This window comes from Rana temporaria, chromosome 2, assembly GCF_905171775.1.
Source record: "Rana temporaria chromosome 2, aRanTem1.1, whole genome shotgun sequence".
In the NCBI taxonomy this organism is placed as follows: domain Eukaryota; kingdom Metazoa; phylum Chordata; class Amphibia; order Anura; family Ranidae; genus Rana; species Rana temporaria.
This window is the reverse complement of record NC_053490.1, coordinates 518,367,412-518,391,442: the sequence shown is the minus strand read 5'-3', so window position 1 is coordinate 518,391,442 and position 24,031 is coordinate 518,367,412. Positions and strand designations below refer to the sequence as shown.

At 47.3% G+C, this 24,031-nt stretch overlaps 1 protein-coding gene across 1 annotated transcript in view; it reads left to right on the top strand.

Moving 5' to 3' along the window:
- The first annotated feature begins 968 nt into the window (after positions 1 to 968).
- The window catches only part of ACP6 (acid phosphatase 6, lysophosphatidic), a 54,957-nt gene continuing 31,894 nt past the window's right edge, over positions 969 to 24,031 (top strand). Inside the window, exons 1-5 of the mRNA XM_040339050.1 lie at positions 969 to 1,178; positions 6,667 to 6,873; positions 13,831 to 13,959; positions 15,765 to 15,895; positions 18,651 to 18,730. Of these exons, the coding sequence (XP_040194984.1) occupies positions 6,676 to 6,873; positions 13,831 to 13,959; positions 15,765 to 15,895; positions 18,651 to 18,730 (538 nt within the window). The 5' untranslated portion in view covers positions 969 to 1,178; positions 6,667 to 6,675. The remainder of the gene's footprint in view (positions 1,179 to 6,666; positions 6,874 to 13,830; positions 13,960 to 15,764; positions 15,896 to 18,650; positions 18,731 to 24,031) is intronic.

The window sequence follows — 24,031 nt, the reverse complement described above, 5'->3', positions numbered from 1 at the left end:
GTATCGCCGCTGCCGAAGCGCCCCCCTCTGAAAAAAATTCAGCGGACGCCCATGCTTTCATCCAATTTCTAAATTGCTGCATTTGTAAATTTTAAAAGGCAAAATAAAGGAATAGTAGTGGTAAAAAAAAAGTCCTTGTGGATTTAAAGCGGAGTTCCACCCAAAAATTGAACTTCTGCTTTTTGGAACCCCCCCCCCTCTGATGTCCCATTTGGCACCTTTCAGGGGGGAGCAGATATCTGTGTAATACAGGTATTTGCTCCCACTTCCGGGCATAGATACCTGAGCTACCTGTGGGTATCTACACCACTTCCTTCGAGAAGTAGAACCACCCTGCGGCCGTATATAGTCGCACGGCCGCCGGGAAGTGGTTAAAAGACGAGGACGTCATATGACGTCCTGTCAGAACAACTGAGCTACTATGCCGCCGTCAATTGATGGCAGCTGGTAGATAAGTGGTTAATTAACCTTTTTTGGGGGTTAATTCTCCTTTAAGAGGAGAATAAAACTCATGTGCTTAAATACCACCAAAATAATTCTCTTTGTGTCTCAGAAAAATGATTAAAGTTTCGTTTGGGTACAGTTTTGCATGACCGCGCAATTGTCATTCAAAGTGCGACAGCGCTGAAAACGGGCCTGGGCAGGAAGGGGCTAAAAGTGCCCAGTAATGAAGTGGCTAAACCAGCATCCCTGAGGAAATTTAACGTTTATTGTTTTGGTAATCATGGAGATTTCCAGGCTCAACCAACTCCTGCAAGAATCCTCCCTGGGCCGAGTATCCTGTGTAACCAGGACCTGCATACACTGTATGTAAAATCTCCATAGTGATATGCAGTGTCACCCATCAAAGTTGGCTCACAGAAAATGGCAGCGCCGTAGACCGCTCTGGGCCAAAAAACAAAAACGAGTCGCAGGCTCTAGCGACCAGACCGCGGCGCACGCGCCGTAGGAGAGCGAGTGTACGCGGTGCATTGTGGGGGATACAGTGCGCCTGGTAGAAACGAGTCCCTTCAGAGGCGCTGTGCTGAGCCGCTCGCGGGACTACACTACCCACAATGCCCCGAGAGTCGCCTCCAGCTGTCAGAGTCCACCGATTGGTACAGTGTGGTGGTGTTTGTGCAGTGTGAGGATTCGGAGATCACCCGGCGGAAGCTCCCTACGCAGGCTGGACTCCGGATGTAGGTTTGGGAGAGGATTCCTTCTATTCATTCCCTTCCTGTGTTATGGCAGCACCGTGCTCCGCTTGTCCCTTCCCTTCTCTCTGTCCTGCTGTCTGGATTGAGGTTTTCAGAGTGTTTGTCACTTCCCTTCTTACTATTTTAGCTGGCCTGTGTCCCACTGGGGAGATTCCTCTTCACTTCCTGTTCTGGAGACACAACAGGAAGTCGGTCATGGTGACATGTCCCCGAATCTTCTGTCTTGGTGACACAGCATTTTAGATGGTCCACGATCCCTTTGGCCCCACGCTCCCTTTGGCCCCACGCTCCCTTTGGTCCTCCCGATCCCTTTGGCCCCGATCCCTTTGGCCCACGCTTCCCTTTGCGTCCCGATCCCTTTGGCCCACGCTTCCCTTTGCGTCCCGATCCCTTTGGCCCACGCTTCCCTTTGCGTCCCGATCCCTTTGGCCCACGCTTCCCTTTGCGTCCCGATCCCTTTGGCCCACGCTCCCTTTGCGTCCCGATCCCTTTGGCCCACGCTCCCTTTGCGTCCCGATCCCTTTGGCCCACGTTCCCTTTGCGTCCCGATCCCTTTGGCCCACGCTCCCTTTGCGTCCCGATCCCTTTGGCCCACGCTCCCTTTGCGTCCCGATCCCTTTGGCCCACGTTCCCTTTGTGTCCCGATCCCTTTGGCCCACGCTCCCTTTGCGTCCCGATCCCTTTGGCCCACGCTCCCTTTGCGTCCCGATCCCTTTGGCCCACGCTCCCTTTGCGTCCCGATCCCTTTGGCCCACGCTCCCTTTGCGTCCCGATCCCTTTGGCCCACGCTCCCTTTGCGTCCCACGTTCCCTTTGCGTCCCGATCCCTTTGGCCCACGTTCCCTTTGCGTCCCGATCCCTTTGGCCCACGTTCCCTTTGCGTCCCGATCCCTTTGGCCCACGTTCCCTTTGGCCCCGATCCCTTTGGCCCACGCTCCCTTTGGTCCTCCCGATCCCTTTGGCCCCGATCCCTTTGGCCCACGCTCCCTTTGCGTCCCGATCCCTTTGGCCCCGATCCCTTTGGCCCACGCTCCCTTTGCGTCCCGATCCCTTTGGCCCACGCTCCCTTTGCGTCCCACGTTCCCTTTGCGTCCCGATCCCTTTGGCCCACGTTCCCTTTGCGTCCCGATCCCTTTGGCCCACGTTCCCTTTGCGTCCCGATCCCTTTGGCCCACGTTCCCTTTGCGTCCCGATCCCTTTGGCCCACGTTCCCTTTGCGTCCCGATCCCTTTGGCCCGCGCTCCCTTTGCGTCCCGATCCCTTTGGTCCCGCTCCCTTTGGTCCCAATTGACCAGTCATCAAATACCGGGAGCCTTCCTAGTGGGGACATCAGTAAACACCCATTGGGGAGATTTATCGCTCTCTATTTGCCCTGTTAGTTGTTATCACTGAGAGTGAACGGAGAAAAAATCCCAAATTGTGGGTTGTCACCATAACAGGAAGAGAGGGGGAAATCTTCCAATGGGGACACCAGTCCAGACCTTCCCTCGCTTTTGGCGTTATTTCCTCTCACTTCCTGTTTTTGGCTAGGGGACAGGAAGTGAAGGGAAATCTCTGCAGCAGGACACGGATGTAAAAAGAAAAAACCTACAGGAGTTGTAACCGTCCCCTAATCTATCTAAAATGGGGATGTAGCCTATGGGCCGGATTCAGATACCTGAGCGTATCTGTCCGGCCGGCGTAACGTATCTCCGATACGTTACGCCGCTCTAACTTTGGGCGCAAGTTCTTTATTCAGAAAGAACTTGCGCCCTTAGTTACGGCGGCTTAACGTATGTGTTGCGGCGTAAGGCTGCGTAATTCAAATGGGGATGTAGGGGGCGTGTTTTATTTAAATTATGCTTGACCCCGCGTATTTGACTTTTTTTTTGGAACGGCGCATGCGCAGTTCGTGAAAACATCCCAGTGCGCATGCTCGAAAATCCGCTGCAAAACGTCATTGCTTTCGACGTGAACGTAAATTACGTCCAGCCGTATTCGCGAACGACTTACGCAAACGACGTAAAATTTCAAAACTACGCCTCATATAGCAGGGGTAACTATACGCCGGAAAAAGCCGAACGCAAACGACGTAAAAAAAAAAGTGTCGGACGGTCGTTCGTTTCTGAATCGGCGTAAATCCGAATTTGCATATTCCTCGCGTAAAACATACGGAAGCGCCACCTAGCGGCCAGCCAGAAAATGCAGCCTAAGATCCGACAGTGTAAGTCACTTACACCTGTCGGATCTTAGGGATATCTATGCGTAACTGATTCTCTGAATCAGCCGCATAGATACGACCGAGCGCACTCAGAGATACCACGGCGTATCAGGAGATACGCCGTCGTATCTTCTTTCTGAATCCGGCCCTATAGTTCTACTTTAAAGGAGTTGATGTATTCCCGGAGCGGCACCTCGCCCCCGATGTTTGCCGGTCGGTCCGGCACTTGCCCCATCTAGGCGGGTGGCAGCTCTGTGTCCTCTCCTCCATCTACGGCTTCCAGTGTGCGGCTCCTCCTCCTAGGCCTCCAATAGGATCGCCCTGTCCTTTCAGCCAATTGGGTGACGGGTCTCAAATCCCGCTTTCTGATTGGCCCGGGAGGAGGATCAGTGTTACAATAGTGCATATTCGTTCGCTGTTGTAACACACGTGGGTGAACTTCATTCGCATTCTCTGCGCCCGAGCCCACCCTAATTTGAAGCTTATTAGAGCCCCCCGCCCCATTGAAATTCCTGCATCCAGCATCCTGCAAGGGGTCGGGTTCATGGCTTTGGGGGGGAGGGGGGCGGAGCCTGTGTGCCCTTAAAGGGTTTGTAAACCCTCATTTTTGTTATTTAAAAAAAAAAAAAAAAAAAAAATTATACTTGCCTCCGCTGTGCAGTACGTTTTGCACAGTGTGGCCCCGATCCTCCTCTTCTGCGGTCCCCTGGCAGTGCTCGCGGCTCCTCACATTGGTAAACCCCCTAGGACAGTGATGGCATACCTTGACACCCCAGATGTTTTGGAACTACATATCCCATGATGCTTAGCTACACTGCATGAGCATCATGGGAAATGTAGTTCCAAAACATCTGGGGTGCCAAGGTTCGCCATCACTGCCCTAGGAGAAGAGCTCTCCCTGGGGGAGGGGGTTACCTTTGCGGCGCACTCCCAGAGTCCAGCATTTGCATCTATAGACACAGAATGCCGCACTCGACCCCGCCCCCTGGTGCCGCGTCATTGGATTTGGTTGACAGCAGCGGGAGCCAATGGCTTCGCTGCTATCAATCTATACAATCAAGAGCAGAGAACCCCCGGGCAGAGAGGAAGAGCGCGTCTCCGATAAGTTAAAGGTATGGACTCAGGTGAGTAAAACGGGGTGGGCTGGGGGGCTGGTCAGTGTCAGAAGTTTTTTTTCACCTTAATGCATAGGAAGCATTAGGGGGGAGGACACAAATGTTTACAACCCCTTTCATGGACGGGCCGCCCCCCTTTCATGGACGGGCCGCCCCCCTTTCATGGACGGGCCGCCCCCCTTTCATGGACGGGCCGCCTCCCTTTCATGGACGGGCCGCCTCTGGGATATAGAGAAAGTGATGTCATATGAACACATGGAAATTGTTTATCACACAGTATCTCACAAAAGTAAGTACATCCCTCACATTTTTGTAAATATTTTCTTCTATCTTTTCATGTGACAACACTGAAGAAATGACACTTTGCTACAATGTTGTGTAGTGAGTGTACAGCTTGTATAACAGTGTAAATTTGCTGTCCCCTCAAAATAACTCAACACACAGCCATTAATGTCTAAACCGCTGGCAACAAAAGGGAGTACATCCCCTAAGTGAAAATGTCCAAATTGGGACCACTTAGCCATTTTCCCTCCCTGGTGTCATGTGACTCGTTGGTGTTACAAGGTCTCAGGTGTGAATGGGGAGCAGGTGTGTTAAATTTGGTGTTATCGCTCTCACTCTCTCATACTGGTCACTGGAAGTTCAACATGGCAAACTCTCTGAGGATCTGAAAAAAGATTTGTTGCTCTACATAAAGATGGTCTAGGGCAGGGATATGCAATTAGCGGACCTCCAGCTGTTGCAAAACTACAAGTCCCATCATGCCTCTGCGTCTGGGTGTCATGCTTGTGGCTGTCAGAGTTTTGCAATGCCTCATGGGACTTGTAGTCCTGCAACAGCTGAAGGTCCGCTAATTGCATATCCCTGGTCTAGGCTATAAGAAGATTGCAGCGCGGTGGCCAAGACCATACAGCGATATAACAGGACAGGTTCCCCTCAGAACAGGCCTCACCATGGTCCACCAAAGAAGTTGAGGTCACGTGCTCAGCGTCATATCCAGAGGTTGTCTTTGGGAAACGGACATACGAGTGCTGCCAGCATTGCTGCAGAGGTTGAAGGGGTGGGGGGGGGGGTCAGCCTGTTAGTGCTCAGACCATACGCCGCACACTGCATCAAATTGGTCCCAGAAGGAAGCCTCTTCTAAAGATGAAGCACAAGAAAGACCGCAAACAGTTTGCTGAAGACAAGCAGACCAAGGACATGGATTACTGGAACCATGTCCTGTGGTCTGATGAGACCAAGATAAACTTATTTGGTGTCAGATGGTGTCAGGCGTGTGTGGCGGCAACCAAGTGAGGAGCACAAAGACAAGTGTGTCTTGCCTTTGGTGGTGGGAGTGTCGTGGTCTGGGGCTGCATGAGTGCTGCCGGCACTGGGGAGCTACAGATCATTGAGGGAACCATGAATGCCAACATGTACTGTGACATAGTGAAGCAGAGCATGATCCCCTCCCTTCAGAGACTGGGCCGCAGGGCAGTATTCCAACATGATAATGACCCCAAACACACCTCCAAGATGACCACTGCCTTGCTAAAGAAGCTGAGGGTAAAGCTGGACTGGCCAAGTATGTCTCCAGACCTAAACCCTATTGATCATCTGTGGGACATCCTCAAACGGAAGGTGGAGGAGCGCAAGATCTCTAACACCCACCAGCTCTGTGATGTCATCATGGAGGAGGGGACGAGGACTCCAGTGGCAACCTGTGAAGCTCTGGTGACCTCCATGCCCAAGAGGGTTAAGGCAGTGCTGGAAAATAATGGTGGCCACACAACATAATGACGCTTTGGGCCCAATTTGGACATTTTCACTTAGGGGTGTACTCACTTTTGTTGCCAGTGGTTTAGACATTAATGGCTGTGTGTTGAGTTATTTTGAGGGGACAGCAAATTTACACTGTTATACAAGCTGTACACTCACTACACAACATTGTAGCAAAGTGTCATTTCTTCAGTGTTGTCACATGAAAAGATAGAAGAAAATATTTACAGAAATGTGAGAGGTGTACTTACTTTTGCTAGATACTGTACCTAAATAAATGTCATCCAGTATATACAGACATTGGGTATTGGGCCCCCCCCCCCCCCCAGGGTCTCTGTGATTGGTGAAGATTTGTGTTTTGCTGCTAACAGTCTTTTCTTTCCTTTGCTGCCCCCTAGAGGCACAGGATGAGTGTGTGGGTTCGTGCTGGACTCCTGGGATCCACCATGTATTGTATGCACAGGAAGCGGAGCGCGTTAGCCGAGGTGACGAAGGATGTCGCACAGCTGAGCGGAGTGAGCTCGGATTATGAGCTGAAACTGGTGCAAGTGGTGTTTCGGCACGGGGCCCGGACCCCTCTCAAGCCCATTCCTCACATTCAGCAGGTAAGGAGTGGAGCCTCAGGATATAAATACAGAACCCGCCCTGGCTGAGGTCAGAGTGATGTCATCCTAACTGTTTTGTTCTTATTGCTGAAGCATTAACCACCGGAAGGTTTTACTCCCCCCTCCATGACCAGGCCATTGTTTGCGATTCATCACTGCGTTACTTTAACTGGTAATTGCACAGTCATGCAGCTCTGTACCCAAATGACATTTACAGTATATACTCGAGTATAAGCCGAGTTTTTCAGCTGAAAATGTCCCCCTCGGCTTATACTCACCTTTTTGCGCCTGATCTCCCGGACTTTGGGGACCAAATCTTCCTCTACAAGTGTGCAAAATTTGCTGTCCGGGGACCTACGGCCGGGGAGCACCGATTTTTCAAATTTGGGCACCCCTTCCATAGACTCCCATGGAAAAGAGGAGTTCCACCTAAAAATGGAACTTCCTCTTAACCCACTCCTCGCCCCCTTAAATACCATTTTTTGGGGGGGGGGAGTGGGGGCTTCAGGAGAAGGGGACTTCCTGTCCCACTTCCTCCTTCCGCCGAGGGGCTGGAAAGGCGATTAGCTTAATCGCCTTTTCACAGCCCCTCCCTGTAGGCGAGCGCCTGTCCAATCGGATGGCGCCGCTCGCGCATGCGCACTGCCGCTCGCGCATGCGCAGTGGGTGCCCGGCCGTGAAGCCGAAAGCTGTCACTGCCGGGTGCCCACACTAAGAATGAAGACGCCGGCCAGCGAGGGGGGGGGGGGAGGAGCGGAGCCCCGGCCAGCGTGTCGCTGGAGCCGTGGAGCAGGTAAGTGTCAGTTTATTAAAAGCCAGCAGCTACACTTTTTGTAGCTGCTGACTTTTAATAAACTTAAAAAAAAAGGTGGAAAACCCCTTTAAACTGCAATTTTGGGTACTGGCCGGCCGCATGTGCCCTGGACCCAAAACTTGGAACACATTTAGCCCCACGCTTCCTCTACAAGTGTGCAAAGTTTGCTGTCTGGGGGACACCGATTTTTCAAAGCCGGACACCCCTTCCATAGACTCCCATGTTAAATGTAAGTCTAGTCATGGGCACAGTGAGGCATACAGATGGACACCCTAGGCTTATACTTGAGTCAATAAGTCCCCCCTCCCCCCTTCTTTTTTTTTTTTTTTTTTTTTTTTTTTAATATTTGGTAAAATGAGGTGCCTCGACTTATACTCAAGTATATACCGTACATCATTCTTTTCATACAAATAGAGCTTTATTTTGGGCGTACCGTATTTATCGGCGTATACTGTGCACTTTTTCCCCCGCTGTCTCTGTGTCTCTGAGCCTAGAGCCGAGCCGAGTGTACTGCGCACTCGGCTAGGCTCGGCCATGCCCGCAGCCGAACACACAGGAAATCTGGCTCCTCTCGGCGCCAAATCCAAAAAAAAACACAGCTCTCAACTTATAACAAGTGAAAGATTTAACACCAACATGTCAGAAAAAGATTCAAAAACAGAATCGCTGAGTTGGAAAAAGGATCCCCCCCCCCTCCTTATGTCGGTATTTTGTGGAAGGGAGCATGTTATACGAGTAGTTAGGCTTTGCCTGAAATTCGACTGTCCTACATTTCCACGGCCATGTGGATAGCTTGCTGCAATCAGAGGCCTTTACAGGTGGGAAAATAATTATTTGATCCCCTGCAGATGTTGTAAGTTTGTCCACTTACAAAGAAATGCAATCATAGGTGTATTTTAAATGATAGAGACAGAATATCAACCAAAAATCCAGAAAAACACACACATGATACAAATGTTATAAATTGAGTTGCAGCTCAGTGAGTAAAATAAGTATTTGATCCCCAAGAAAAACATGACTTAGTACTTGGTGGGGAAACCCTTGTTGGGAATCACAGAGGAAAGATGTTTCTTGTAGGTGGTGATCAGGTTTCCACATCTCAGGAGGGATTTTGGTCCACTCTTCTTTACAGATCTTCTCTAAATACTTAAGGTTTCTTGGCTGTCACTTCAAAGTTTCATCTCCCTCCATACATTGTCTATAGGATTAAGGTCTGGAGACTGGCTAGGCCACTCCATAATTTTATTGTGCTTCTTCTTGAGCCACTCCTCAAGGCATTACCTCAATTACCCCACTCCTCCTGAAGCCCCCCAGCCCCCCCTCCAAAAAAATGACATGCCAGACGTGGCATGTAAGGGGGCAAGGAGTGGATTAAGCGAAAGTTCCACTTTTGGGTGGAACTCCGCTTTAATGTCCATTTAATGAGCACAGCTGTGGTTTTATAGCACCATCTAGTGGTTTATAGAGGAGATATTTATTTATTTATTTTTCAGCAAAAAGTCTGAGCCCCAGTTCACACTGCCGTGACTTGTCATGCGACTTGAGAGGTCAAAGTTGCATGACCAGTCGCACCCTATTAACTGCAATGAAACTCTTTTAATCAGTTCAGCTCAAGTTGCTCCGACTTAGAAATGGGTTCCTGCACTAATTTAGGTGCCACTTTCATACGACTTGCAGTGACTTCTGTTAAAGATGTTGTATGCAAACCACAAAGAAGTCGCACAGGGATCTCTGAGATGTCAAAGTCACGGCAATGTGAACCCAGGCTGAAAAAATGATAGAAGGTAGTAGGATTTTCTTGTAACAGACCTAAGGCCCCATTTACACTAGGCATAGCGGGAACGCATGTTTCCACCCACATGGGGTTTTATTTTTTTATCTTTTTTTTTTATGTACAACACATTAGGGCCGAAACAACTAATCGATTATGAAATTAATCGATTACAATTTTCATAATCGATTAATCGGCCAGTAACCTAATGGGGTTAAAAAAAGCTAAAATTGGCCCTTTTATAGTACAAAAAAGCTACTGTAAATATTACTTTCACTGTCCCACAGTACAAAAATGAACCCCTTACAGTAGCGAATATATATATATATATATATATATATATATATAGATAGATAGATAGATAGATAGATAGATAGATAGATAGATAGATAGATAGATAGATAGATAAATAAGTACAAAAAAAAAATTATATATATATATATATATATATATATATATATATATATATATATATTTTTTTTTTTGTACTTATTTATTTATCTATATATATATAAAAAAATGTTGGTTCAATATATTTCAATGGAGAAGCTGCAGAAAAGCATGTAATGTGTTTTTGCGGCAATTTGTGTTTTGTAATCTGCCCAACAACAAATTGGGGCAGAAATTTAAATTATCATTTTTTTTTTTTTTTTTTAAGACTATTATCCGATTAATCAAAACGATAATCGGCCAACTAATCGATTATGAAAATAATCTTTGGTTGCAGCCCTACAACACACATAGGGCAGCCCATTCACCTTTTTTTGGGGGGTGAGCTTTACATGTTCTTTTCACTGCGCGTTTTGATGTTTTTGTCACTGGCCGCTTTTGGGATGCCATTAAAAGAGGAGTATGTCTCTTTGTTTTTTGTTTTTTTAAGAACCATACTTGCCTTGGGGGATGCAGCTGAGAACTGAGCGATCAAACACCGCCGATCACTCGGTTCCTAGGGCTCCCTGAGCAGAGAGTTGGTGACTGTCAGTCACTGCTGTCTGCTCCCAAACCCCCCCCCCCCACGTGGAGGGGGCGGGAACAGCCGGCTCAGGCTCTCAGTGGCTTGCTGACAAAGGCTTAGCCGGTCCAGTCATGTGGGCAGATCCCAACTTCATTGTTGCGATCTTTGCTGAACCTGGACCAGCTCTGTGACGGCAGCTGACAGTGGGCTTTAGCCCACTTATGCCTCTGTCTGATGACCAGCATCATCCAACCCACTTCCCCTGAGCCCAGCTCATTGTAGACCTGCCCAGCCTGTGACTAGACAGTGAAAAGAGAAGCAGCACAGTGATGAACGCTGTCACCCTGCTCTCTTCTTTTATCAGCATGCTCCTCGTATGCACCTGAACTGATTGGCTCCTCCTGCTGCTTCTTCCTCTCTCACTCCAGCTCGGCTGTACAGGGTCTACAAGAGGCTGATACCGAGTCAGAATCAATCATACTGCTTACATTAGAGTTGTAAAGGAAAAAAATTTTTTGCCTAAAATTAATGTCTGCAAGGTAGACAGACAGAATAGTGTAATGATTCTGTTAAAAAACAAGTAAATATCTATTAAATTCCTTCATCTATATCACCTCCGGCGTTCTAGTTTCTGTTCTCTCATTCACTTCCTGGTTTGCATCGCTCGTTCATGTAAGAACTACATTTCCCAGTATGCATTGCGGCACGCCCAGTAATTCACACCTCCTTGAGGTCTCTAACACGTAGAGAGCGTCCTGCCGCACAGATGTAGTTCCCAGGAGGGCGTGAGCACGTCACTGACCACCGCAGTAAACCCTCCCATCACGGTGGTCAGTAAAATCAGACAAGCAGGAAGTGAACAGAGAAGAAATAGAGCAACTTCTGAGCAAATGAGGAAGTGAAAAGAGGAATGTCTGCAGGTAAAGGATGCTTATTATGAGAAAAAAAAATTTCCTTTACAACCCCTTTAAGTTAAAAAAGGGAATGGAGGAGTATGGGATTATTGCGGTGCCAACAAATGGGAACCAAACACAGCAGATATATAAAAAAGGTTTATTAAGTTACACAAGAATAAAAAATCAGTTCAAACATATGGGCAATACATTAGTAGTGTGGGAGCAGAACATTAAGATACAGGCCAGTGGTCAGGTCTTCCCGACTAGTTTCGCCAATCCTTTGGCTTCATCAGGGGATTTATGACACGACCATCACAATGAGTTGCTCTGAAGAGATGAAACAAAAGTTGTTTATCAATTTCTTCATTAAATACATCAATATAACATTTTTCATGGTTTTTAATATAAAGAGTTTGGCTAGGAAATATGGGGGAGCAATGAAAGCCAAGGTACCAAAATACAGTCCACAGTGAATCCCGAACCCTCGTAAAAAAACCCACATAGTGCAATCAAGCACTAAAAACCCCTTTTAACCACTTCCTTACTGGGCACTTAAACCCCTTCCTGACCAGAGGACTTTTTGCGATTCGGCACTGCGTCGCTTTAACTGACAATTGCGCGGTCGTGCGACGTGGCTCGAAAACAAAATTAACGTCCTTTTTTCCCCACAAATAGAGCTTTCTTTTGGTGGTATTTGATCACCTCTGCGGTTTTTATTTTTTGCGCTATAAACAAAAATAGAGCGACAATTTTGAAAAAAAAAAAAATATTTTTACTTGTTGCTATAATAAATAGCTCAATTTTTTTTTTTTTTACGTTTTTTTTTTATCCTCAGTCTAGGCCGATACGTATTTTACATATTTTTAGTAAAAAAAAAAAAAAAAATCGCAATAAGCGACTGGTTTGCGCAAAAGTTATAGCGCCTACAAAATAAGGGACAGAATTATTATTATTATTTTTTTTTTTTACTAGAAATGGCGGCGATCTGCGATTTTTATTGGGACTGCGACGTTATGGCGGACACATCGGACACTTTTGACACGTTTGTGGCGCCATTCACATTTATACTGCAATCAGTGCTATAAATATGCACTAATTACTGTATAAAATTTTTTTTTACTAGAAATGGCGGCGATCTGCGATTTTTATTGGGACTGCAACGTTATGGCGGACACATCGGACACTTTTGACACATTTTTGGCGCCATTCACATTTATACTGCAATCAGTGCTATAAATATGCACTAATTACTGTATAAAATTATTTTTTTACTAGAAATGGCGGCGATCTGCGATTTTTTTATTGGGACTGCGACGTTATGGCGGACACATCGGACACTTTTGACACATTTTTGGCGCCATTCACATTTATACTGCAATCAGTGCTATAAATATGCACTAATTACTGTATAAATGTGACTGGCAGGGAAGGGGTTAACACTAGGGGGTGAGGAAGGGGTTAAATGTGTATCCTAATTAGTGTTCTAACTGTGGGGGAAGGGGGGTGACTGGGGGGGTGACCGATCTGTGTCTCTATGTACAAGAGACACAGATCCGTCTCCTCTCTCCCTGACAGCACCGCTGTCTGCGAGAGCCGGGAATGAGAGATGATCTCATATGTAAACATATGAGATCACCTCTCATTGGCCGCACAGATCGCCTAGCAAACGGCCGCTCCGATTGGCCGTTCACGGCGATCTGTGACTGGCTGTGTCCAAGGGACACGGCCAGCACAGCAGTTCCCCGCTGCGCGCTCGGGAGCGCGCGCGGGGAACGCGAAAAGGGGCGGCCGTAAAAACACGGCCTCCCAGAGAAGTAGAGCCACCCGGCGGCCGTATATAGTCGTACGGCCGTCGGGAAGTGGTTAAGTAAAAATTTATAGTTACAGAACTGCAATAATAATAATAATAATAATAATAATAATAATATTATTATTATGTGTATTTTCTACCTGTTTGGAGTTCAACTTTCGTCTTTATCAACAAACACCCGACATCTCTTACTAAAACGATGAATTTCTGTGGCCGGTGCCAAAGCCGGCATTTGACTGAAAGAGGCTTTTCTTAAAGAGGAACTGCATTCAGCTCACGTGATTTGTATTAAAAACATCTTTGCCATTCTGAAGCTTCCCTCCAACCAGTTTGCATATTATTTTATATATACTGTGATTCTGTACTTGCCAAATATGCTGCAGAAATCTCCCCCCACTGAGTCTGGCTGCAGCCATTTTAACTGTGGGCACCTGTTCACTTCCTGAATTTGCACAGAGGCACACCTCCAGATCTCATTGGCCCTCTTATGACTCACCACCCCTCCTGGCAAACTCTCACTAGAGTGAGAGAGATAGCTGTGTATGATGTCATAAGCCTAGACTAATGACCAGACGAGAATCAGGAAGTGGGTTGTATAAGATATTTACGGGCAGAAAAAAATGTTTTGCTATCCAAAGTTAAAACAAGAAGAAGATTTAATAGATGGAAAGATGAAAAAATGACTGAAATGCTTTAATGTTCTCTTCCCAGGTGGAGTGGTCTCCGACTCTTCTCGAGGCTCCCGAACACACGCAGTTTAATTACACAGTCACAGATCTGGAAGGGGGACCCAGACCTCCTTCACCGTTCGAAGAGCGATACCGATCGCACAAGCTCAAGGTAAAGCAATGCTGGGATTTGTAGTTCAAAGACCGCTTCAACTTTTTAAAGCCTTAGAATAGAGTAGGACGAGCCCCCAGACACCCCAAAAAGTGAGAGGACATCTCTCCCAAGGGATGGAATGTCACTGCGACAAGTGTCTCTATTAATAGATTCCCCTCTATATTTAGACATTCGATCTCCAGACGATTTACCCCCCCCCCTTCATGATCAGGCCATTTTTTGCGATACTGCACTGCGTTACTTTCTTTCAATAGATTTTTATTTTTCAAATGCAAGACAGAACACTGCGTTACTTTAACTGACAATTGCGCGGTCGTGCGACGCTGTACCCAAATAAAATTTGTACCCTTTTTTTCCCCCCCACAAATGGTTTTCTTTTGGTGGTATTTGATCACTTCTGCGATTTAATTTATTATTTATTTTTATTGGGCTATAAACAAAAAAAGATCGACAATTTAAAAAAAAAAATAATAATAATTTTGTTTTTACTTTCTGCTATAAAACACATCCAAATTTCTTCATTAATTTAGGCCAATATTGTATTCCACTACATATTTTTGGTAAAAAAAAAAAAAAAATCCCAATAAGCGCATATTGATTTGGTTTGTGCAAAAGTTATAGGCCCAGATTCACAAAGAGCCAAGGCGCACATTACGCTGCTGTAGAGTAACCACCGTACGCTACGCCAGCACAGCGCAGAGAGGCAAGCATTGCATTCAGCAAGCCAGTGCTCCCAACGCTGCGCCAGCGTAGCGTGGATTTTGAGGGCGCACGTCGGCGTAGGTGGAAGTGGGGGTGAACCCATGCAAATGAGGCGTGACCCCATGCAAATGATGGGCCGAGTACCAGACAGGTACGTATCGCGAACTGTGCATGTGCCGTGGCGTGGACGCAAGCCTCACAACCACGCCGGCACAACTGCCTAAGCTACGCCGGATAACTGCGTACGCCGTGAACGCAACGTACGCCCAGCCACACACACACGTCCAACGCACAATACGCCGGCTTGTGTTCCCTGGTGCAGACCTGTGCATGTCTGTTGCCGGGTTGCACCCCCTTTATGGGGAATAACTTTACGCTGGACATACAACTTGCGCGCAGCATGCGCCGGGCACACGCACGTTCGTGAATCGCCGTATTTCTCTCATTTGCATGTTTGAATGGCTAATCAATGGGAGCGGCACCATGCACCCAGCCTAAATGTGCGCCCACTCTACGCCGGTGTGAGCAAGCTACGTTGGCGGGGTGTAGCCTGGTTTTAGGCGCATCTGTTTGTGGGTCTGGCGCACAGATACGACGGTGCACATTTGCACTTAGGTTGGCGTAACTTGTTATAGCGTCTACAAGCTATGGGATATTTTTATTTATTTACTAGTAATTGTGGCGATCAGCGACTTATAGCGGGACTGTGATATTGCGGCGAACATTCTAAAACTTTATGGGAACCAGTGACGGTGATCAGTGCTAAAAATATGCACGGTCACTGTACTAATGACACTGGCTGGGATGGGGTTAACATCAGTGGCAATCAAAGGGGTTAACTGTGTGCCTAACCAGTGTGTTACTATACTGTGGGAGGTGCTTTTACTAGGGGAAGAGGTAGAATTTATTCAAAAATGTGAGGGGTGTACTCACTTTTGTGAGATACTGTGTGTGTGTGTTAGCAGGGTAAAGTGGTGCATGAAGGAGCAGAGGTTAGTCGTTATTATTCTGGGATTGATATCGGCGATCAATGTCCCCCCCCCCCCCCCAACAACCAATAATTATTGATGTTACACATCTGTATCTTGTCTCCATCACAGGGTGGCACATTCCCAGGACAGCTCACCACAATAGGGATGCAGCAGATGTTCAGCCTTGGCGTCCGGCTCCGTAAAACCTACATGGAAGAGCAAAGTTTCCTGTCACCAGTGTTTAATCCATCAGAGGTCTAGTGAGTGCTTAAAGTGATTGTAAAGTTTTTTATCATTTTTATAGGACATTTTTTTTATTTATTTTTATTTACTTGCCTCCTCTGTTGCAGTGGATCTGCACAGAGCAGGCCCGGATCCTCCTCTTCTTGGGTCCCTCTTCTGTGATCCTGGCCCCTCCCTCCTGTTCAGTATCCCCACAGCAAGCAGCTTGCTATGGGGGCACCTGAGCTGAGTCACAGCTCCCTGTGTCCATTCAGACACAGAGCCCTGCCCCCTTTCTCTCCTGATTGGCTAGCTGACTTTGACAGCAGTGGGTGCCACTGCTGTGTCTCAGCCAATCAGGAAGAAGAATCTCACAGAATTTTTGCTTGCACATGATTGGATGCGTTTCGCCCCACCCATTGGTAGAACCTCTATGGGGTGACGCACGCCAGGGGTGTGATTTGAGAAGAAGCGTAGGCTGAGGCCACTCCTCCGTCTTCTTTTTTTTTTTTTTTTTTTTTCTATGCTACATTGTTTAAATGTGTGTCACTTTTTTCAGATGAGCACATTAAGATGCCGGCAGCCCGTCTCCTGAGTGATAAGGAAGAGTCTCCTCTTCAGTTTAGTGCGGTGCTTATGCTGAATGTTCCCCACTGCTGTCAGTCAAGAGGCTGCGAAATTTCTACTCAACTATGCTTTCTAACCATAAATGTCACTACTTGTAATACTATATAGCATGGGTGGTATAGCTGGAGGGTCACAGGTGGAGCACTCATGCTATATAGTGTAGTAATGTGTGTTGTATTAAACCCTGTGTAAAATGATCTACTTGGGCACCGATAGGGGGTACCACTGGGCCTCCTGTAGAGGGCTCGGGCCCACAGGAGGGACCAGACAGCAGGGGAATCAGTAGGGCGGGGATGAATACAGAACACTGTACTTTGCCTGTGTGTCTCTCTAGCAGCTAATAGCCGGTTCCCCCCCCCCCCCCCCCCTCTCTTAGCTGCTGAAGGGATAGACACAGTGCATTGTCCTGTATTTGTCCCCCTCAGTGTACTGCCCACATGTGATTACTCCCAATGTGCCCGGGCACCCCTTGTCCGCCCCACAGTGCTGCCGGTGACTTGTCGTTAAGGTTCCCCTATCGAGATGGTTCCTGTAAGGAACCTTGCCGACGGAATTCTCCGAACCTCAGACGGCATCCAGGCTCATTCCTTAACATCCCCGTGGATTGGAGGATGTTAAAGAGCCAGGAGGCCGAGCGAAGCCACTGATGTTAACCTCATTCCAGCCACTTAGGTCAAATTCCACGTCGCCCTGGATGCCGGCCGAGGTTCGGAGATTCCCGTCGGCAAGGATTTCGTCTGCGCAGTCCTTACAGGAACCATCTCGATAGCCGGAACCATATAGTCGGATCACCGGCTTCCCCCTCCCACCGACAGCTGTGGGTACACGGGATTAAAGAGTGGGGGTAGGGCCCCTTCCCATTGTGAATTGGACACAGTGAGCGATTGGTACCATTCGCTCCTGTGTCCGTTCAAAACTGAAGCAATAAACTGTGTTAAAACCTGCTTCAGTTTATAATTGGACAGGAGCCTCTGTCTCCTGTTCATTAATTTTTAATGCTGAGGCTACAGATAAGGGAATTCCTCTCTCTGTGTCTCAAAGGTGCGATGTCAGGGGTGTTTATATGCCGCGGCCGCAATGCTTCGCATACACAGCGAACTGATACCTGACTTGTAGCAATTGATGGGTGGAAAGCCCACCAAACACTACACATACAAGTTAATGGAGAAGCTCCACAAACGGCCCGCAACCACAGGCAATGCACATAATTGTGACGTGTCTGTAGGCAAAAATGCACATCTAAATCTCGCCTTATACTTCGATCAGTGACTTTGATTATGCTGGGATAATGTCATCGGTCTGCTGCAGGCAGGAGAAAGCTTTTCCTCAGTCTCAATCCTGTGCTGAGTAGGGTAGGGTAGGAGAGGGGCCGCCGCCGCGTTGTTCAAACCGCGGGGAACATTACAGCTTTCAGATCAATAGCTCCCGCCGCCGCCGCCGCGAGCGTCATATACAACCCCTCCCCCTTGCCCGGGAAACGTTGATAGACAGATCACCCATCCAATCCTGGGATGGGTGATCTGTCTATGGAAAAAAGTGCCCGGAAAAGGGGGAGGCGCTGTATATGACACGGGCAGCGGGGAACACAGCTATTTAATTGAAAGCTGTAATGTTCCCTGCGCTATTAACAAACAGGCGGCGACAGCAGCAGCGGCGACGCGACTCTCCTCTCCTTGCTCGCCCCCCCTGCTCCCAGGCAGCCCACACTCGCCAGCCCTCAAAATTGACTCGCAAAATGCGAGCAGGCGAGTGAAATTTTGAGGGCTGCATTACATGCAGGGTGGCCATCAGAAATTTTGGGGCCCCTCACACAGCTTCAGGCATGGGCCCTCTGGAGCAGAGAAAGGGAGGGGGTGCTGCAAATTGAGAACGGGGGGGCACTCGCTCACCTCTTCATCCAGCTGCAAACTGAGAGGGTGAGGGGGGGACTACAGAAATGAAAGTTTTCTCTTCTCCTCTCAGCCGCGAGCTGAGAAGGGGGGTGACCGGGCCCCTGGGAACATTCGGGCCCCTTATAGGTGTAATGCCTGTACCCACCTGATGGCAGCCCTAATTACATGTAATAAATAATATATGCAGCCCTTTGGAGACTTTGGGGGCTGCATTTGAGGCCCCCTTTCCCTTGCAAGTTGTTGACCACAAAACTATTTTCTCCTTCTGTTTCAGTGTCCGGTCCACCAATATAGTGCGGAATCTGGAGTCCACGCGGTGTTTACTAGCCGGCCTCTACCAGCAAAAGCAGGAAGGTCAGTACTTTATCGCTAGTAGTAGTTATTTGCATTCAGCTGGAATTTTTTCTGTAGAGTTCAAAATATTTCACAGCTTCTTCAAATCTACTTATTCAGTTCTAAAGAATGTCAGGAAGATGTACCAACATAGGTAGCAGCTACCCTGTTTCCCCTAAAATAAGACCTACCCTGAAAATAAGACCTAGCATTTTTTTCCAGGAGGGCTGCAATATAAGCCCTACCCCGAAAATAAGCCCTAGTTAAAAATACTTGTAAAATCCACTCTATTACAGGAGTATATAATGTACAATCTGTGTGTTTCTGTAATATAAAAGCAGGGAAAAGAGCTCCGGCGGGTCACAGAAGCGCAGAATGGCGCTATAACAAAGGTATTTGGCACAATTATATTACAGAAACACACATTGTACATTATATAATACTGTAATAGAGTGGATTGTAGGATTTTACAAGCAATTTAACTCCGTTCACACTGGGGATTACTGACAGGCAGGGAGGGAGAGGGGAGAGAAGATAGTACATTACATGGTAAGACCTACCCCAAAAATAAGCCCTACTGTGTCTTTTGTTGGCATAATTAATAGAACACCCGGGATTATTTTCAGGGAAACACGGTATTACCATAGGATGTGTCAAGGCAGATGTTGATTGTATAAACCAGGATGAGAGGTGTGAAAATGTTGGAACCGTCTCCGTTCTAGTTACATAATCCCAGGCTTGGTGTCAGGAAGTTTTCATATGTGTTAATAGGATGGAAAAGGACCTGGGGGGTCCTAGTAGATGACAGGCTCAGCAATGGCATGCAATGCCAAGCTGCTGCAAGCAAAGCAAATTGAATATTGGCATGCATTAAAAAGGGTATCAACTCCAGAGATAAAGCGATAATTTTCCCGCTCTACAAGACTCTGGTCCGGCTGCACCTGGAGTATGCTGTCCAGTTCTGGACACCATGGGAACAAAAAGTGACGCGATACAAATGGATGTAAATAATCCAAACACTCAAGTGATAAACAAAAGTGAAAACACTAACAAACAATGGTGATAAACGTGTCGGTAAACAATTGAATGACCTTGACATGAAAAATCTAAATCAAAAGGACACTGTTTATGTGAAAGTTTAAAACTTCACGTTGACATCAAGCACAGGAACAAACGGTGAAAATAACCAAATGTTGAAGTGAGGAAATCGCCACCGACAGGTAGAAGGCTTACCGGAGCGTTTGAACCCAAGAGAACAAACGTTCGATGGGTCAAACAAACTTTGTATAGTAGGGCCACTGATGGAACTGGACACTTGTGTGTGAACTCCAAATAGCTGGACCGGGGTTGACCAGGTATCAACGGGATAGAGATATCCACAGAATAGGGGTGTCCCTACAGTGTGATCTCATGAGGGATGGTGGTCCGGGAAATCCCAGAGGTGGTATGGATGGATATGGGAGAAAGAAGGGGCCACATAGCGTGATTCCGTATTTAAGTATAAAAAAGAACTTTAACCACTTGAGAGCCACGCTATAGACGAAAGACGACCACAGTGCGGCTCTCAACTGCCGTCCCTGGACGTGCTTTTATGTGCATTCCCCGCGCCGCTGGGGGCGCGCAGTGGAGAAACACTCTGCCTGGAGAAATCGCTGAGGTGCCGATGCGCGTGCCTGGCGGCCGCGATGTCCGCCAGGTACCCGCGATCGGCGGTGACAGCAGGGACGTGGAGCTCCACGTCCTGTCGGGGAGAGAGGAGACCGATGCTGTGTCGCTTGTACATAGGGACACAGCATCGGTCACCTCCCCCAGTCACCCCCCCTCCACACACAGTTAGAACACACCCAGGGGATACATTTAACCCCTTCCTCACCCCCTAGTGTTAACCCCTTCACTGCCAGTCACATTTATACAGTAATTAGTGCATAACTATAGCACTGATCACAGGGGGCGTGGCCTGGCAAACGATGGAGTAAGACGCGGGTTGAAGGAGCTCCTCTTGCTATAGATCCTGCGGAACCATCCGGGTTTAATTTTACCCTAAAACCTGTGGGAAGACTCCGGGATCAGAGTGGACCATGTCGCCGAAATCGTCCGCAGCGGCAGATAAATTGACTATAGCACTGATCGCTGTATAAATGTGAATGGTCCCAAAATTGTGTCAAAAGTGTCCGATACGTAAGCCGCAATATCGCAGGCCTGACAAAAAAAATTGCAGATCGCCGCCATTACTAGTAAAAAATAAAAATAAAATCATAAATCTATCCCCTATTTTGTAGACGCTATAACTTTTGTGCAAACCAATCGATATACGCTTATTGCGATTTTTTTTTTTTTTCTAACAAAAATATGTAGAAGAATACATATCGGCCTAAACTGAGGAACTTTTTTTTTAATTGGGATATTATTATAACAAAAAGTTAAAAATATTGTGTGTTTTTTTTTTTTTTTTTCACATTTTCTGTCTTTATTTTTATTTTATTTTTGTTTGTAGCACAAAACATAAAAAGCGCAGAGAAATACCACCAAAAGAAAGCTCTATCTGTGGGAAAAAAATGATAAAAATATAATTTGGGTACAGTGTTGTATGACCGCGCAATTGTCATTCAAAATGCGTCAGCGCTGAAAATTGGTCTGGGCAGGAAGGGGGTTTAAGTGCCCAGTAATGAAGTGGTTAATGTAGTAGAAACACTAACATTTAAAGAGGAGTTCCACCCAAATTTGGAACTTCCTCTTAACCCACTCCTCTCCCCCTTACATGCCACATTTGGCATGTAATTTTTTTGGGGGGGAGTGGGGGCTTCAGCACGAGTGGGACTTCCTGTCCCACTTCCTCCTTCCTGTAGGCGACTAAGCTTAGTCGCCTTCAGGAAGTGGCTGCTGTAGGCGATCGCCTAGGACACGTCACAGGTCCTAGGCGATCTCCTGGCCAATTACACGGCGCCGGGCCGCGCCGCATGCGCAGTGCCGCGCCGCTCGCGCATGCGCAGTGGGTGCCCGGCCGTGAAGCCGAAAGCTGTCACGGCCGGGTGCCCACACTGAAGATGAAGACGCCGGCCGGGGAGGGGGGGAGAGGAGCGGAGCCCCGGCCGGCGCGTCGCTGGAGCAGGTAAGTGCCTGTTTATTAAAAGCCAGCAGCTACACTTTTTGTTGCTGCTGACTTTTAATAAACATACAAATGGCTGGAACTCCCCTTTAAGAAGATGAACAAGCACTTAAAAAGTACATATGGCAACAGTGGAGTCCCCCCGAGGCGTTTCGTCTCTTAGGACATCGTCTGGGGTCACCCTGTAACCATGAGATCACCCTGTAACGCCAACCCCATTCTGTGGATATCTCTATCCTGTCGGGTCAGCCCCGGTCCAGCTAGTTGGTCCATATGAAAGCTGACAGTTGGCTTTACTGAAGTAAAAACACTCCCACCCGCTATACAGTGTGTAAAACACATCTGCAGATCAGTTAACCACTTTAGCCCCGGACTATTTTGCTGGTCAATGACCGGGCCACTTTTTGCGATTCGGCACTGCATCGCTTTAACGGACAATTGCGCGGTCGTGCGACGTGGCTCCCAAACAAAATTGACGTCCTTTTTTTCTCCCCACAAATAGAGCTTTCTTTTGGTGGTATTTGATCACCTCTGCGGTTTTTATTTTTTGCGCTATAAACAGAAAGAAAGCAAATTAAAAAAATATATATATTTTTTGCTGTAATAAATATACCCCAAAAATATATTAAAAAAAAACGTTGTTTTTCCTCAGTTTAGGCCGATACATATTCTTCTACATATTTTTCGTTAAAAAAAAAAAATCGCAATAAGCGCAAAAGTTATAGCGTCTACAAACTTTTATTAATATAATATTTTTTTCTTTTACTAGTAATGGCGGCGTATCCTTTTTTTTTTTTTTTTTTTAATCCGTACTGCGATCTTATGGCGGACACTTTTGACACATTTTTGGGACCATTGCCATTTTTATAGCGATCAGTGCTATAAAAATGCATTGATTATTGTAAAAATGTCACTGGCAGGGAAGGGGTTAACACTGGGGGGCGAGGAAGGGGTTAATTATGTTCCCTAGGTGTGTTCTAACTGTAGGGGGGGGGTGGACTGACTTGGGGAAATGACCGATCGCTGTTCATACATTTTATGAACAGACGAACAGTCATTTCTCTCAGGACGGGGAGCTGTGTGTTTACACACACATTTCCTGGGCAATCGCATCGGCACCAGGGGCGAGCAGGGGGCCGCAATGCAAAATCACGTTATATTACGTGATTTTGCGCAGCCGAGCCGACCTGCCGCCGTAAAACTACGGTGGGTGGTCGGCAAGCGCTTAAAGATCTGAATCCACAAGTGGCTGGGGTTTCAGATTTTAGTTTCCTACCCCATGCTGGCTCCCTAAGGTGACTGCCTGAGCCGCTGGTGGTTATGCCGGTCCTGATCACACCCCCTGTCCAGGGAGACTGTTACATTTTAACCACTTGCCGACCAGTATCATCATACTGCGGCAGGTTGGCTCGTTCCCACGAATCTCCGTAGCTGTACGTGGGTCTGTTTTACAGCAAGGCAGGCGCTATAACCAGTTTTTCCTCTCTTTCCAAAATGTGCACCTCACTGTCCTTGTAATAATGTGTCTTTTGTGTCCTGACCTGGTAGAATTTTTCCCTTCTATGTTGGTCTATTTGCTTCTTGAGAGGTTGTCCTTTCTGTACAACGTGCAGATATCTCCATTCCTCATTACACTGCGCAAAACAATCTCCACATAAACGAGTGTAGGCCCACAGGATCTCAGGGACTTTCTTCTACCTTTTAACAACTTTAGTATCGGCGTGTGTGTGTATATATAGATATGGATCAAGAGAGATATTGGGCCAGATTCACAAAGGATTTACGTTGTCGTAAGTCCGAATGTGAGGCGTCTGATTCAAAGAATCAGATACGCCAGAATTTGTCCAAGATACGACTGACGTAAGTCTCCTACGCCGTCGTATCTTAGGTGCATATTTACGCTGGCCGCTAGGGGCGCTTCCATATATTTCCGTGTTGAATATGCAAATGAGCTAGATACGCCAATTCACGAACGTACTTGCGCCCGGCGTATTTAAATACGCTGTTTACGTAAGGCGTACGACCTGCGTAACTTTACCCCTCACAAAGCAGGGGTAAGTCATGTTAAGGTATGGACGTCGGAACAGTGTCGTATTTTACGTCGTCTGTGTAAGTCATACATGAATGGGGATGGGCGTAGGTTACGTTCACGTCGACAAAGCATTGAGCCGGCGTAATTTCCGGAGAAAATTCGACGTGATACTGAGCATGCACGC